The sequence below is a fragment of the Symphalangus syndactylus genome, chromosome 6, assembly GCF_028878055.3.
Source record: "Symphalangus syndactylus isolate Jambi chromosome 6, NHGRI_mSymSyn1-v2.1_pri, whole genome shotgun sequence".
Taxonomy (NCBI): Eukaryota; Metazoa; Chordata; class Mammalia; order Primates; family Hylobatidae; genus Symphalangus; species Symphalangus syndactylus.
In genome coordinates this window covers 101,402,169-101,420,270 of record NC_072428.2, presented here as the reverse complement: position 1 = coordinate 101,420,270, position 18,102 = coordinate 101,402,169, and the positions used below count along the sequence as shown (strand labels likewise).

The 18,102-nt window shown below is 37.4% G+C and overlaps 1 protein-coding gene across 9 annotated transcripts in view; it reads left to right on the top strand.

Moving 5' to 3' along the window:
* IMMP2L (inner mitochondrial membrane peptidase subunit 2) overlaps positions 1–18,102 on the top strand; it is an 886,329-nt gene that overhangs the window by 328,244 nt on the left and 539,983 nt on the right. The window contains exon 5 of one of the 9 annotated variants that reach the window (XM_063642129.1): positions 6,306–8,408. The exons of the other annotated variants lie outside the window; for them this stretch is intronic. Within the exon in view, the coding sequence (XP_063498199.1) occupies positions 6,306–6,351 (46 nt within the window). The 3' untranslated portion in view covers positions 6,352–8,408. Of the gene's footprint in view, positions 1–6,305; positions 8,409–18,102 lie in introns of those variants that run through there. 9 annotated transcript variants of the gene reach the window in all.

Here is an 18,102-nt window from a genome sequence, read left to right as displayed (position 1 = left end):
AGGAAGTGTGCACCAGTTGGTCCATGGGTGGCCATAGGCAGGGCTGGAAGGTACTACAAGTTCCCACTCTGGTTTGCACAACCAGCAGCCTGGCCCTTGGAGGGCTTCAGGCCCTCCCCAGCTTGAAGGTGGGGCTTTGCTAGGGACCCACCTCCTTCCACTCAGGAGACTGTCTGCCTCCTGCCACAGTTCATGGCACCCATTCCGTTTGTGCTGTGCGGTGCCTGCAGGCCAGCACCAAGCTGCCTTCAGGCCCCACTCAGCCTCTCTGCCTTATTGACACCCCAAACCCGGAGAGGGCTGAGGCAGCAGGGCGCTGGTATGTCAGTGCTGCCCTTATTGTGTGCACACCCAGCCTGATTGTGACAGCACCTGGGCTAGGCCTCAACTCCACTCCAAGATCGGAGCAAGTGCAGGGAGCAAGGAGAGGCCAGGCAGTGAGAGCAGTCACCTCTGAGCCTGCAGAGACAGGGGGCCTTTCCTGGCCTCCAAGAGTGCAGAAATGCCTGGGTTTGGAGCCGCCACTTGGGTGGCTGCAGCTGTGCCTGGGAGGGCGGGGCTTCTGGCTGTTTCCAGCTCCTGCCAGCTCTGTGGAGAGCGCAGTCCTGGAAACACATCCTCCACTGAAGCTGGTGTCAGGGCAGCCTCTGCTCTAGATGGGCTGTCATCATGAGGATTGAGAACTCTACCAGAGCACACGGAATGAGACCGGTAGTCCACCCAAGGACAGAGCAGGAGATGGGAACTGCACTGGGCAGACATAAACAGCAGATGCCCCATGGAATCCACAAATCTAACATGTTGTTATCCTTTACCTTTAGAATTGCTCTCATCTTTCAACCAGACCCCACTGTGCGTAACAATTATTTTTTAAATTGAGTTTTTAACATCATTTTATTCATCCATTGTGTATATGAAAACATTTATATTTTTATGATGGTAGCAATAATTATTGTTTGCTGCCCCCCCCTTTTTTTTGGGTGGTAGTGGACAGGGTCCCACTCTGTTGCCTAGGCTGGAGTGCAGTGGTGTGATCTCAGCTCACTGCAGCCTCCGCCTCCCTGGCCTAAGTGATCCTGTCACTTCATCCTCCTGAACAGCTGGGACCACAGGTGTGCACCACCACACTTGGCTATTTTTTGTGTGTTTTTTGTAGAGACAGGCTTTTGCCACATTGCCTAGGCTGGTCATGAACTCCTGGACTCTAGCAATCCACCTGCCTCTGCCTTCCAAAGTGCTGGGATTACAGGCGTGAGGCACCGCATCTGGCCGTAATTATTGTTTGCTCTTTGAAGGAAAAAGTTGTTTGCTCTTTAAAGGAAAATCTATGAAGTATTATTTTATAAAATAAAATTAATCTTCTAGATTAGGCTTCCCTGACTCATCCTTATAATTCCCCTAGAAAGTTGAGAAAGAGAGAGAGAGAGAGAGAGAGAGAGATCTGGTTTAGTAGATCAAGATGAAGACTGTCAAAATGGCAATACAAATGCTTAGGATGATTTAATGATTACCTTCGTTTCGTTTATGGTATAGAAAGAGAAGAGCAACCTTAAGCAGGATTTCAATCTTCTTTTTTTTGTTTTTGAGACAGAGTCTTGCTCTGTCTCCCAGGCTGGAGTGCAGTGGCCCGATTGTGGCTCACTGCAAGCTCCGCCTCCCGGGTTCACGCCATTCTCCTGCCTCAGCCTCCCGAGTAGCTGGGACTACAGGCACCTGCTACCACGCCCGGCTAATTTTTTGTATTTTTTTAGTAGAGACGGGGTTTCACCATGTTAGCCAGGATGGTGTCGATCTTCTGACCTTGTGATCCACCCGCCTCGGCCCCCCAAAGTGTTGGGATTACAGGCGTGAGCCACTGCTCCCAGCCAGGATTTCAGTCTTCTAATCTGAAGTTTTGAATATTCCAACCTCTCTGCACAGTCTTCTGCCTTGTTTTCTGTCTTTTTCCAGGTGATAATTTATGTTCAAATAATCCCAAAGTTTTTCATAGTATGGCTTTACAAGTATACTACATTTATCTGTCAAGCTTCCAATCATATACCCTTGGTCAGAATCTTTCTCAGGGTCCTTGTTTCTTACAGATTAAATAGATTGGGTCTAATATTCAACAGCGTTTTGACCTGGTTCAATTCTGATTCCAGCCCTATTTCCTACTCCTCCCATTGAATTGCGGCATGCTTTAAACTCAAAAGTGTCTTTCTTATGTCTTTCCTTTTTTTCTTCATTTTTGTCTCTCTTTCTCTGAATAAGACATTGCTTTCTTCTTTCCACACTTTTGCTTTTGTAGTTCCACACAGAGTCATTTCCTCCCAGCTATTCAGGATGCCCTCCACCTTAACTCCTTTGGTGAAAATCCAATTTATGTTTTGGGACCTATCTGAAAGGCATTCACATCTATGCAGGCTAATCATATGTAGTTTCCTTCTTCTGAACTCTTGTAGTACTCTCTGTAGTATTTCCTTGAAGTATTTATAGTTTTCTTGTATTTCTTCTTGTACTTTATGGGATTTCACAAAGTTTTATATACTGACTCAATACATATTTATTAAATGAATTGGTGGATAGAGCAACTGACTGAATATATTACTTTTTAGGAAGAAGAAGAAAAACATTTTTGCTTAAATTAAATTTCTTATTCTGTTTCTCTTTCTCCTTTTATCCAAGGTAGGTCCAGGTAAAGCCAACGGCCTTATCCTTATCTACACTGTTGGGGGACACAACACAAGAATTTCAAGTTCTAGTACTATTTATCATTTTGAGTAATTTTGTTCTCATTTTGTTCCAGTTCTCACTCTCAGAAAAAGATTACTCTTTGTATATTAATATTTCTTAATCATGGTTCGTATTTCAATGTACTAATATCACGGTATTAAGAGCAGTTTTTGTTTTTTTTTTTTGAATACCTTCTCTTAGAGGGCATTCTTATGATTAAGAATATAAGTGTAGGCAGATGTAGCATTTTTTTTTATATTAACCAGGCAGTAAAACTAGAAAAGGAAACACACTTAAAAATGTATGATACTCAAAAATATATCAAGCATAAGAAAAGAGAAATATTTCTTTCCAATGGTAGTGAGAAGAAACCTTAATTGGGTTATAATATAAGTGCAGGTAGTCCTTAGAGTTTTCTAAGAATAATGAGGCATCTATCTGCCTGGTTGAAAAGACTTCTACCTAGAAATAGCAAGAGTAGTTTTGAGGAATTTTGTTAGTTTTTGCAGTTTTCTTTTTTTTTAATTATACTTTAAGTTTTAGAGTCATGTGCACAATGTGTGGGTTTGTTACATATGTATCCAGGTGCCATGTTGGTGTGCTGCACCCATTAACTCGTCATTTAACATTAAGTATATCTCCTAATGCTGTCCCTCCCCCCTGCCCCCACCCCACAACAGTCCCTGGAGTGTGATGTTCCCCTTCCTGTGTCCATGTGTTCTCATTGTTCAATTCCCACCTGTGAGTGAGAACATGCGGTGTTTGGTTTTTTGTCCTTGCGATAGTTTACTGAGAATGATGATTTCTAGTTTCATCCATGTCCCTACAAAGGACATGAACTCATCATTTTTTATGGCTGCATAGTATTCCATGGTGTATATGTGCCACATTTTCTTAATCCAGTCTATCGTTGTTGGACATTTCGGTTGGTTCCAAGTCTTTGCTATTGTGAATAGATCACGAGATCGGGAGATTGAGACTATCCTGGCCAACATGGTGAAACCTTGTCTCTGCTAAAAATACAAAAATTAGCTGGACATGGTGGTGCACACCTGTAGTCCCAGCTACTCGGGAGGCTGAGGCAGTAGAATCGCTTCAACCCGGGAGGCTGAGGTTGCAGTGAGGGATTGTGCTACTGCACTCCAGCCTGATGACAGAGTGAGATTCTGTCTCAAAAAAAAAAAAAAAAAAAGAAAGAAAGAAAAAGAAAGAAAGAAAGCCTCTATCTTTGCTAGGAATTAATTGGTTGTTTTTACATTTTTAAAGATGTATTTGAAGTCTGGGAATGAAAGAGTAAGCAATTTCTTAGAAGTCAGCATAATAATGACTAACATTAATTGAGCTCTTACATTGTTCTAGGAATTGCAGTAAGTGCTTTATGGCTGTAATCTCAAATCTTCTCATGACCCCATAAAATAGGTTAGTTTCTATGAGGAAACTGAGACACAAAGATTATTAGTGGCTGAGCTGATATATTTAACCAACACAGCCTATTTCCAAAAGTCAAGTGCTTGGCTATCACTCTGTATCGTTTCCAAGGTATATTCTATTGATAATGATGCTTTAAGTACATTTCTAACCAGGACAGTATCTTAATGCTGATTTTAAAATGGAGACTCTGTGGAAAGTTTTCCATTGTACAATATATTCCAAAAGGAGAGACACTTCCAAGATTAAATCATTGAATAAATTTCCTTAAAAATCTTAAAAATGTTTTTTGTAAAACTTATTTTTTATTCAGAAAGACTTGAAGCGTGATAAATGGCAATTTCTGGTCTTTTTTTTATCCACTTATTTGAAATGTGTGCTGGGTGTGCTCATCTGGAGCCTAAGAGTAACACCTAAGGAAAATCGTCTCCCCGATGAGGCTTATTGTTTGTTATTAGTTTTGTTCTGTTTGGTTTTATTGTTCTCTTGCTTGGGAGATGAAAATAAGCTTCTAAGTATATATTCTCACTTTAAAAATCTTAAGAAAGAATGAATAAGATCTAGTTGTTGATAGCGCAATAGAATGACTATAGTTAATAATAATTGTACATTTAAAATAACTAAAAGAGTATAATTGGATTGTTTGTAACACAAATGATAAATGCTTGAGGTAATTCCATTTATCCTTATGTTATTATTTTGATACATTGTATGTTGTATGTCTGTATCAAAATATCTCATGTACCCCATAAATGTGTACACCTACTATGTACCCACAAAAACTAAGAATTAAAAAAAATCTGAAGAGCACAGTCACTTACTGGGTCACTATACACCCAAATGCATATAAATGTAGACTTGAAATGTAGTTCGAGATGCTGATTTGGGGGAACTAATTGAAAGGCTTGAAAATTGCTTAGCAACTCTGGACTTCAATGTATCTTAGTGCTGGAAAGCTAAAGGGGACTTACTTGTATAAAAGGTTATTAAAAGAAACATGTTTTTGTTTGTTTCCTCTGGGTGGATGGAGAGGAAATAAGCTTAAGTTAAAGCAAGCACTATCTAGTGTTCTAAGGGAGACGTAATGAAAACCCTCTGGTCTTTACTAATAGTGAAGTCTGAAGGAAGTTATAGATTCTTTAAAATCACAGCTGTGTAAGAATAAGATAGGGTTTGAGGTGTTTTAAAGCAGTCTTGTGTGCCATTAGAAAAACAGATTTGGTGTCATTGTGATGTCTTTAGAGATTTGACACTGTGTTTTGTAGCATGTTTTAATTGTGTGCACTTGGGTTTGGAGCTGTGCAGGCAGTCCTCTACTTAAAGTGATTGTACTTGTAGATGATGCATAAAGGCTTCCAGCCAGTTTCTTCTGTGTTATTATGTATTGGCACTTAATGCAAGCAGGTCACAAATGAACTCGCCCCAGCTAGTCTGACTCCTGATGTGAATCAAATAAGGCCCCCCTCATCAACAGCCTCAGCTTGTTCCCAATGGCTCCTCTGTGGAACTCATTATAGAATTAGACTCAGCTCTAGAGCAGGAACTGGGAGAGAGCAGAATGGGAGCAAGATGGCATGGCCTATAGTTCATGATTTAACCTTTTTTTAAGTGTGTAAATCTCCTATATTTTTTGTTATTATTAATTTTTATTTAATGTTATGGTTTTTTTTTTACTGATATGGATAGTTTGCAAATTTCATTCTTGAATTCAAAAATTCAAAGAGGTAAAGATGGAAGGAGGGAGAAAAATATATATTTGGTTAGTGGGAGACCTTTAATCTATATAAGGTCCTGTGACGTTCAGTGGAACTGATTTTCCTGAGGAGTTAGGAAATTGGCTCTGTGACAATCTCCATAGAGAAGTTCTGTAGACAACTGTAGCAATGATAATGCCCTTGAAATAAATACACAACAAACCAAGTAAAAACACTGTGAAGGGCTTCACTTATTGATGTATGTGATGGGCTGAATATATCCCCTAAAATTCCTATGTTGAAACTTAATCACCAATGTGATAGTATTAAGAGGTGGAGCCTTTAGGAAGTGATTAAGTCATGAGGCTAGAGCGCTCATTAATGGGATTAGTGACCTTATGAAAGAGGTTGAAAGGAGGGTCTTAGGCCTGTTTTGTTTTGTTTTTGGTTTTCCACCTCTGCCATGTGAAGACACAGTGTTGTCCCTTGTGTACTTTTTGCCCCTCCTGCAATGTGAGGATACAGCAAGAAGGCCCTCACCAGACACTGAATGCTGGCACCTTGGTCTTGGACTTCTCAGCCTCCAGAACTGTAAGAAGTAAATTTATGTTCCTTATGAATTACCAAGTCTGATATTTTGTTATAGCAGGAGGAATGGACTAAGATAGTGTATGAAGTTTGATACATTGATGAAAAAGAATTCATTCTGATTACTATATTGTCACACTTTATATCCCAATATACTCCCAACAATGTTTAAGTAATGACTACATCAATGAAAGGAGTTTGAATTGTAGACACTTACTCTGTGATCTTCAGTAGGTCAGTTAACTTCTCTAAGTCTTAGTTTCTTTATCTTTAAACATGGGATAGCAAAACATAAGCTCTTGTAAAGACTAAATCATTTATTATATGAAAGTACTCAACATGTTATTTAAATGTGAAAGTACCTCAAGTATATAGGTGGTAGCCAAGAAGGTTTATTTTTTAAAAAATTTATTTTTATTCAAAATCACAGAGTATAGTACAGGATTTTCATGGGAAAAGAGAGCTGGTAGATCATTATAATATCATATATAGCTACTTTGTGCTTATGTGCTAATACACATAATATAGATCAATTGGCATTATTTAATACTTAGTATGCTTAGAAAACTATACAGCATATTAAATTTTAATCAGATATTTTTTCATGTATGTTGTCTTGCAGAGGTGATGATATACTCTAGGTTTTATTGTAAACTAAAATGAGATTTTTTGGTTGCTGTTTTATGCCCTTGTAGTTCATATTGTAATTTACTTTTAACAGAAGCAGATCCCAAATTGCATTTTAAAGGTAGATGCCTCTCATGAGACATTTGCATCAGTGAGCAATGTGGGCTTGTGAAAGTATTTTCAAAACTACTCACAGCAGGATTTGTCTCAGTCATTGAAAAATTCTTGGACAGGACAAGATAATTTCTCATCCACTAGAAGAATGATATTATTTTAGAATAATATTTTAAAATGTAGATACTATAAAAGGTAAAAGAATATTTTTTGAATGTCAGATTTATTTCCTTTCTGAGTGTACACTGGGATGGTTAGACTTTAAAAGTATAAGTGATTTGTGGCCGGGCGCGGTGGCTCACGCTTGTAATCCCAGCACATTGGGAGGCCGAGGGGGGCGGATCACGAGGTCAGGAGATCGAGACCATGGTGAAACCCCGTCTCTACTAAAAATACAAAAAAAATTAGCCGGGCGTGGTGGCGGGCACCTGTAGTCCCAGCTACTCGGAGAGGCTGAGGCAGGAGAATGGCGTGAACGCAGGAGGCGGAGCTTGCAGTGAGCCGAGATTGCGCCACTGCACTCCAGCCTGGGTGACAGAGCGAGACTCCGTCTCAAAAAAAAAAAAAAGTATAAGTGATTTATGAGTCCATTCAGCAGTTCTATAGTGTGAGATCTTTTGTATTATTTAAGTAACCATTTTAAACTATTCCTAAGAAAGTTCTTACAAGGGTAACCAATGTAATGGTCTTGAGACATGGAAATTGTTTCCAAGAGAAGTTTTAGGATTTAGTGATTTTTTTTCAAATATTTGAGAGCTATCTTTTTGGAATTACATTGCTTTGCTCTTTATTATACTGCATAATACCCTGAGGATCTTTTTCGTTTTTTTGATTCGTTGTATCAAACCTATGTCCCTTCCTCCAGAAAATGGACAAGGTGAAGGCAAAGATGAATTATTTTACCTAATGTTTGATGGTGATAGAAGCAGAACAAGCAGCATCATGAATCTAATTCCTTGGGTTTCTTTGGTCCTTCAGTTTTAATTGAAAAAAAAAAAAAAAAAGAACCAGTATAATAATGTAATATTACCCTAGCCTACTCTTTCCCACACATTATTTCTTTTTTATTGTTTTAAAAACCTATGCCTTATATTTTCTGACTACCTTATTTAAAATAACATCTTCCCCAATAATCTGTATCTATCTTGCCTTCATTTCCTTCAAAACACTTGTTGCCATCTGACATACTATATATTTTTCTGGATTTTTTTTTTTTTTTATGTTTGTTTCCTTCATTAGAATAAAAACTCCATGAGAGCAGGGACTGGTACCTGTTTTGTTTTTTGCTGTATCCCAGTGCCAAGATCAGCACCTGGTATATAGGATGCCCTCAATAAATGTTTATTGAATGAATATGATAAAACAAAAAAAACTCTCTTGCCTATTAAGGTGACTGACTTCTTTTTATGTTAGCATTTGTTTCAAGAATTAATTCATCTCAAATGTACTATCATCCCTTTGAATATCACCCTTTTTCTTTTTTTTTTTTTTTTTTTTTTTTTTTTTTGAGACGGAGTCTCGCTCTGTCGCCCAGGCTGGAGTGCAGTGGCGCAATCTCGGCTCACTGCAAGCTCCGCCTCCCGGGTTCACGCCATTCTCCTGCCTCAGCCTCTCCGAGTAGCTGGGACTACAGACGCCCGCCACCACGCCCGGCTAATTTTTTGTATTTTTAGTAGAGACGGGGTTTCACCGTGGTCTCGATCTCCTGACCTCATGATCCGCCCGCCTCGGCCTCCCAAAGTGCTGGGATTACAAGCGTGAGCCACCGCGCCCGGCCACCCTTTTTCTTTTTACTTGCATCTGTGTCTGAATAGATAGTCCTAGTTTGGGAGGTTGTCATAGTCGCTTCTCATTTTTAGATGGCCAATGGCCTATTTACAGAAGGTAGATTACTTCCCCATAATCATTAATGTTTATAGTTTAGGGCAAGAGATCAATACTCAAGCCATCTATATTAAGCTTGATCTCTCAATATGGTGGTCACCTATGGATTTCTTTATTTGCTTGATTGTTTCGATCCATCATTTTCCAAAATGGATTTCAAGAGGCTAGCTCTCCACAAATTCCTAACATCCCCTTCACACTCATCTGTTTCTACTCTACTAATCAATCATTATTGGGTCAACTAGATAGAGTTCATAGCGTAAAGTTGCTTATTATCTCTTTATCTCATTTCTAAAGAGAAGTAGTTCATTTCCCCAAACTCCTTTTTTGCTTGGATAATGTTTTCCTTTGATGTTATATTTTAGCACTGTTTCAGCCAGTCTCTGTGAAGAGTCAATTCTACATATCCTCTTTACTGTCGATCATTAGAGTGCAGCAACCTAGAACAAAGTGGAGGCACTTGAATTGCTGGCTGGGTTCACGAGTGAAACTAACTGTGAGGACACTCATCTTTGCCCCGTTGGGTTTATTTGGAGTACATCAGTTTAAATGATAGGCCTCCATGGGAGAAAGAAGACACTTCCATAACAATGAATTCTACATAACAGGAAGCTATGAGTGCATGAGAAGTACAGTTATTTTTGATTCTTGAAACTTGTTATCAGAAAATTGTTAGCATGGTGGACTTAGGGGCCAGCACTCCAGTTAACAGCTTCCTTTTCCAGACAAATTTAAGTTCCATTAATGGATTTTAGTTACACTGACTTTTTCTGCCAACAGTGGGTGTCATGGAAATTTATAACCTGATATCAAAGGAAACAGAAATTCTTCATTTGACTTTTAATTGTCTCTCAAGTGACAATTATGCTTTGAATGATGGGTCAAATGATGTTATTTATTACAACACTAGGAACCTGTTTAGTCAAATGGAGAAGCTACTTTTCAAAAGATGTGCTTTGAAATTAATGTCTAGTTTTGCATGTGGCTTGATTAATATCTTATCTATTTGGGCTGCTTTAACAAGAACTGGGTAGCTTAAAAACAACAGAACTTTATTTCTCACATTTCTGGAGACTGGGAAGTCCAAGATCAAGATGCCAGTATATTCAGTTTCTGATTTGGGCTTATTCCACATAGCCAGTGTTTTCTTGCTGTGTTCCCAAATGATGGAAGGGGCAAACAAGCTCTTTAGCCTCTTTTATAAGGGCACTAATCTCATTCTTGAGGGCGGAGCCCTCACAACCTAATCAGCTCTTAGAAGCCCCATCTCTCTTTTTTTTCCTTTTTTTTTTTTTTTTTTTTTTTTGAGACAGGGTCTTGCTCTGTTGCCAAGGCTGGTGTGCAGTGGTGCAATCTCAGCTCACTGCAACCTCTGTCTCCCAGGCTCAAGTGATCTTCCCACCTCACCTACTGAGTACCTGGGACTACAGGTACGTGCCACCATGCCTAGCAAATTTTTTGTATTTTTTGTAGAGATGAGTTTTCACCAGATTGCCCAGGCTGGTCTTGAACTCCTGGGCTCAAGCAGTCTGCCCCCCACTCAGCCTCCCAAAGTGTTGGGACTACAGGTGTGAGCCACTGTGCCCAGAGGCTCCACCTCTTAATACTGTTGCAGTGGGGATTAGGTTTCAACATAGGAATTTTGGGTGGACACCAACATTCAGACCATAGCAGTTATATTATAATTCTCAAAAAATTGTATAAAGATTACATTCCTGAAATTGATGCAGTTTTGTTTTTTGGATTTGATACGTTAAATGTTGGTTGGTGGTAACACATTGATTTTCATCATATAGTAGTAGGATGTAGGCATGCTCTGCATTTTCATTTAATGAATTGTTTGTGTTTAAAAGATGTCTTCAGACCCTCTAAGCATATGTGTTTGATACAAGCTTTTTCATATGTGTTTCTTAGAACAGATAAGAATTGTTTCCAAACATCCAAACAAGCCAAGATGGGAATCAGGATTGTATGAGTAGGATCTGATTTTGTCTTTGTAGAAGACTTAATCTAAAAGAATTTTCCAAAAGAATTTTCCACAAGGAAAAGCTCTTTGGTTTTTCACTATAGTACTATAATTTTGTTCAAATTGTTATTGAATAAAATAAGCAACAATGACAATATTAGTTCTCTCAGGAGTACTAAATACTATTGGCAGTTATGTTAATGGGTTCTTCCTATTGTTTGTAATGCCTTTTTGTCTTTTATCTGTTTGTGGAATTCCTTTTATTCCTCAAGTTCTAGGTGAAATATCTCTATGAAGTGTTTCTTTCTCTGCCAGGGAAGAGTTGATTGCTTTTCCTCAGTGGTCCCATTATTGCTCTAAATTATCTATTATGGATATAGATATTTATTATGTCTATATTTATTACAGCCATATAAAAGTGTATTATAATGGTTTATGTGTCTGTTTGTTCCTTTTTTTCCAGCAGATAGTGAGTTCTTCATGGGCAGAAATAATACCTTCCTCAATTTTTAAATGTAAGCTTCCGAAATAGAACCCATTATATACCAGGTTCTTTAGTTGGGAAAGTAGACAAACCAAATACAAACAAAATGTTCTGTTGTTCATTTGTAATAATCCCTACTGTTGGGCAAACTTTGATGGTGTAAATAAAGCCAGTATGTTTGAAAATTTTATATAGTTCCACTAGATGTAATAGATTGATTAAAGATCCAACAAGTTAAATTAAACAATATTACACTTTCCACTGTGCCAATAAGACATTTTTAAAAGATTAGATTATGATGAAACTGGAAAACATCATTCTCAGTAAGCTATCGCAAGGACAAAAAACCAAACACCGCATGTTCTCACTCATAGGTGGGAATTGAACAATGAGAACTCATGGACACAGGAAGGGGAACATCACACTCCGGGGACTATTGTGGGGTGGGGGGAGCGGGGAGGGACAGCATTAGGAGATATACCTAATGCTAAATGATGAGTTAATGGGTGCAGCAAACCAACACGGCACATGGATACATATGTAACAAACCTGCACATTGTGCACATGTACCCTAAAACCTAAAGTATAAAAAAAAAAGATTATACTTTATTCTGAGAAAAGGCAATATCATGAATCCTGCTTTATTAATACCTAAATATGTTATATCGCCATTGGTTAGTTTTGTATGGCAGAAAGGATATAGAAAAGTAAGAATAGAAAGAAATTTTAATATGCTGCACTCTTCCCTGTAATTTTGTAAACTCACATTGCATACATACAATAAAAATAACTCTATACCTTTATTAAAACTTCAATATCTTCATTTATATTAAGAGTGGTAGCAACATAAAATTGAAACCTGAGAGTTGTGAAGGATATAAAGTCATGTTTTAATAGAGAAACTAAATTGCTCCTTCAAAGAGCCTATAAAACTGAAAAGCATTCATTATAAATGTAATAAAAACTTATGAGTTCCATTTTATTAAAACTACACCCAGTTCCCTAGAGGGACTGGATCATTTAGAGGTAAACCACTGACGCTTTATGTCTAGCAGCATACTTTATGTGAGATAAGACATCTACTGAAATGAGGTTGGTGGTTTTAACATGATCCCTAATGCACATGCACTCGTAAGATTGTAATTTTAACTTTAGCAGAGTTTGCTGCTTTTGATAGTAAATTATTTACTGCTCAAAGCTCCTTCACCAAAAAGCAGAATGATAGTGAAAGATAAAGCTTATGCTTCTTCTAATTGTTTTGTTATATCAGACTAACATTCTGTAAACTTCTTACTCAAATCAAATTATATAGGTTAACATCATTACAGGAGAATAACTTTAGTGATTACCATTGGCTTTTCTTTTTCTATTCAGACATAGTACTGTTTTTAATGTGTTAAGGAGAATCATTTTTAGTTTTGGCTTCTTTTAGTGTTTTCAACTTTTACATATTTCATATTTGATGCTATTTTACATATTCCACATACATATTTTAATTAATTGTTGTTGTATTGCCGACAGTATGTGAAGGTGCAAAAGGAAATTACAGGGAACTGACAGGTTGTCCATTTACTCTTAGTTTTAGAATCAGGTAACTTTAAATAGAAATACTCGCATACTTAAATGAGAGAATTGAAATATTTGAGTTAATATACATTATATGTGGGCTGTATTGATTTATTCGGAAATGAGGCAGGTTTTTTTGTAAAATGGTGGCAGAATAAAAATGTGTTTATTTCAATCCCTTTCTTGAAATCCACTTCTCAAATACATGTGAATTAATGAAAAAAAATGGACATAAATTATAACAGCCCAACTAGGAAACACAGTTCGAAAACGTAGTGACTGACATAGCTATCAAGTTCAGTGGAATTTAGTCCATATTGAGGGAGGACATTGGGAGCTGAAACATAGTTTTCCAGATCTCTACCTGTTTGTATATATCTCTGAAAATGCATATATTCTCCACTCAAACATTCATTTCAGTTGGTAGTTTTTGGTAAATATTGAAGAAGTTTATATTATTTTTGGGAACTTAGAATCTAAAGAAAGAGAAAGATATGATAAGGACATTGTAACTCTAAGGCCAGATATAAGTATTATGGAAAAACAGAGTTCCAGAATGAATGAGTTCTAATAACAGAGGAGAATTGGGAAAAATGCTTCATAAAGGAAGTAACATTTGCAAAAATGTTGAAAGAAGGATAAGATTTTGGTAGGCAGTTATGGAGGAAAAAGGCATCATTTGTAGAAGTAGCATGAATCAAGGCAGAAATTATCAGGGCATATTTAGGGAATAGTTATGGATTCCAGTTTGATTGCAGCGTGTGATACATGCTGGAAGGTATGAATCACTGCTTCATAAGGAGCTGTGGTTAACCAGAATGACCTGGTACACCCATGGTAGTAGGAACTTTGAGTTCATTATGTCCGTTAATCCACACAGCAGCCCATGGGATAATAATAACTGATTGTACAGGTTAGGAAAATAAGACTCAGAACTTGCCTAAAGTCACTCTGCTATTGAATAGTTGAGCCAGGAATATGACTGAGAGCCGTTCTGACTTGTGTTGTTACTCACAGTATTATATGATTCTAAGGGCAGATCTGGAGCCATATTTAGAGGAATTGTCATATCAGGTCAAAACTTCAGCCAGGTTATGCAGACTAGAGAAAGCATTTTTTTCTTTTTTCAAAATGAGTAAAAGAAAGTCTCTCTTCATTTTCCCATTAGTAATTGCATTCTTTTGTCCTGGAGGACAGGAAAAGAATACGTGGCTTTAAAATGCCATCTTTGGAATCCTTGGTAAAAAAGTATAATTAAAACCCGGATGTCCCTAAATTTAGATTATCTATGTACTCTTCATTCTTCTGTGCAATATTATCTGTCTACTGATTTCTAAATTATATTTAGTCAATGTTTTTTCCTCCTTCTTTGTTATTGTTGTTTACTGTAAGGTAGATCTTTGCTTTAAATCCCTACTAATGTGTGACAATTCTAAAGTCTGAAGCAACTTTTAATTTCAAAGTAATTGCCTGGCATCAAGAGTAATTTTCAAAGGAACAAAATTATTTTAAACATTTTAAACTGCAATTTTAGTCTTTAGAATTAGATGGATTTGTCATTTGATAGAATGTAATAGTATTGAGTGAACACACTGAAAGCTATCACATTGTATAGTAGTTCTGCTGAGTTTTAAAATATAGTTATTTTTTCCATCCTTCCAGCTGATACTTCCTTAAATGATGACAGATGGTACTTTGGTTTGTTGAAGCCCAGTTCTATGATTATTTTATCTTTGATTGCCTTTTTAAAGACGTATGGAGATACCTTCATCAAATAATTAGCTATATTACCTTGAGAATCATTTTACTATAAATACTTGGTTCATTTTTGTTTTGGTCTCTTCTGTTTGTTTTGAGACGGAGTCTCGCTCTGTTGCCCAGGCTGGAGCACAGTGGCGCTATCTCGGCTCACTGCAAGCTCCGCCTCCCAGGTTCACGCCATTCTCCTGCCTCAGCCTCCCGAATAGCTGGGACTACAGGCGCCCGCCACCACGCCCGGCTAATTTTTTGTATTTTTAGTAGAGACGGGGTTTCACCTGTGTTAGCCAGGATGGTCTCTATCTCCTGACCTCGTGATCTGCCCGCCTCGGCTTCCCAAAATGCTGGGATTACAGGCGTGAGCCACAGAGCCTTGCCAATACTTGGTTCATTTTTTTTTTTTTTTTTTTTTGATGGCTAAAAGTTATTTTTTTTTTTTTTTTATTTTTATTTATTTATTTTTTTTTTATTTTTTATTATACTTTAGGGTTTTAGGGTACATGTGCACAATGTGCAGGTTTGTTACATATGTATCCATGTGCCATGTTGATTTCCTGCACCCATTAATTCGTCATTTAGCATTAGGTGTATCTCCTAATGCTGTCCCTCCCCCCTCCCCCCACCCCACAACAGTCCCCGGAGCGTGATGTTCCCCTTCCTGTGTCCATGAGTTCTCATTGTTCAATTCCCACCTATGAGTGAGAACATGCGGTGTTTGGTTTTTTGTCCTTGCGATAGTTTACTGAGAATGATGTTTTCCAGTTTCATCCATGTCCCTACAAAGGACACGAACTCATCATTTTTTATGGCTGCATAGTATTCCATGGTGTATATGTGCCACATTTTCTTAATCCAGTCTATCGTTGTTGGACATTTGGGTTGGTTCCAACTCTTTGCTATTGTGAATAGTGCCGCAATAAACATACGTGTGCATGTGTCTTTATAGCAGCATGATTTATAGTCCTTTGGGTATATACCCAGTAATGGGATGGCTGGGTCAAATGGTATTTCTAGTTCGAGATCCCTGAGCAATCGCCACACTGACTTCCACAATGGTTGAACTAGTTTACAGTCCCACCAACAGTGTAAAAGTGTTCCTATTTCTCCACATCCTCTCCAGCACCTGTTGTTTCCTGATTTTTTAATGATGGCCATTCTAACTGGTGTGAGATGGTATCTCACTGTGGTTTTGATTTGCATTTCTCTGATGGCCAGTGATGATGAGCATTTCTTCATGTGTTTTTTGGCCGCATAAATGTCTTCTTTTGAGAAGTGTCTGTTCATGTCCTCTGCCCACTTTTTGATGGGGTTGTTTGTTTTTTTCTTGTAAATTTGTTTGAGTTCATTGTAGATTCTGGATATTAGCCCTTTGTCAGATGAGTAGGTTGCAAAAATTTTCTCCCATTGTGTAGGTTGCCTGTTCACTCTGATGATAGTTTCTTTTGCTGTGCAGAAGCTCTTCAGTTTAATGAGATCCCATTTGTCGATTTTGGCTTTTGTTGCCATTGCTTTTGGTGTTTTAGACATGAAGTCCTTGCCCACGCCTATGTCCTGAATGGTATTGCCTAGGTTTTCTTGTAGGATTTTAATGGTTTTAGGTCTAACATATAAGTCTTTAATCCATCTTGAATTAATTAATACTTGGTTCATTTTTAAAGGAATTTGTTGGCTTATGTGATTGTTCTAAGAGTTGGTACTTCCTCAACCTTTTCAGTATTTTCTGGGCCTCCAATTATGTAAAATAACATAGCATTAATTCATGATGGCTTTGTGAATATAAGAGGATTCAAGAGAGTTGATGAAAGTTTAGGGAAACTTCATAAAGGAAAAACTGGAAGTAGCTCAAGTCAGCCTCAGTAAGGGCAAAATAAATTGATATACCTATTCAGTGAAATACTGCACAGCTCTGAGAACCAGTGAGTCAATTTTGTATGCCCTGTTAAAGGGTGGTGCCTAAGATATATTTTTACGTTAGAAAAATGTAAAACTGCAAATAGTATGAGAGCGTTTATGTAAAAGTAAAGCTATATGGATATATAAACAGCAAACATGTGCAGTGAAAAATTTTGAAGGAACCATTAACAATGATTATTTATGGGGAAAGACGCTAGGAAAAATGATTATTTAAATTTAAATCATTTAAATTCTCATATTTTCATTTCCTATTTCATGAAAGTGCTTTATTTTTTTTTCTTCCTGTTTCTCCCACACTCACAATGAGCATGTGTTGCTTTTATTAACTAAATGGTTTTTTTAAAAAGTCTCCATTTATTTAGAAGATAGTGTATAGGAGACTCTTAGTGTCCTCCATAATCTTTTTGAATGAGACTTCATAATTTCCTAATTTACAATGATTGTAAGATGCTTTAGAGAAAATACCACATTGTTCTAGTTTAACACTCCTAGTGATGAATGGGTCACTTCACTGAATTATTTTTTTTTTAGTTGGATTTTTATCGTTTGATTCTGGAAATGATGACACGATCTGAACCTTAGCTGGCATGGCCAGCATGGTATAAAAGGCTAGCACCATAAAGCATTTTGTGTTTTAGGGAACAATATAATCTTTCACATTATTCCAAGAGATTATTTTTTATGATTTTTCTAAGGTCCCAAATAATCTTAGTTTAAAAATTAAATTTATGGGTGTGGCCCCTTATGCCTATAATCCCAGCACTTTGGGAGGCTAATGTGGGAGGACTGCATGATCCAAGTAGTTCAAGACCAGTCTGGGCAACACAGAGAGATACTGTCAGTACCAAAACAAAAAAAAAAAAAAAAAAAAGGTGGATGTGATGGCATACTCCACCTGTGGTACTAGCCGCTTGGAGGCTGAGGTGGGAGAATCACTTGAGCCCAGGAGTTTGAGGGTGTGGTGAGCCGTGATTGTGTTAGTGAAGTCCCGCCTTGGTGATAGAGCAAAAATAAAATAAATAAAATAAAATAAAATAATAAATTTGATTACACAGTCTAGCATTCTATTCATATTCATGAAAAATATTAAATTCATTAAAACCAATGCAAAAATTTCTCTGGAATATTTGCAGGTTTAAAGAGATTTCAGATAAATTTTTGTGTTGGTTTTAATAAATTTCATATTTTTTCTGATAATTTCTAAAAGTTAAATTTATCATGTCCTGGAAAACACATGGATTTTAGAATCATCCACACTCATAAAAACGAACTCATAGGGTAGTCAATGGAAATAAATGAGCTCACATATATAAAGCATCCTGAAGACAGACTCAGTCCATAATTAGACTTTCAATAAAAATATATGT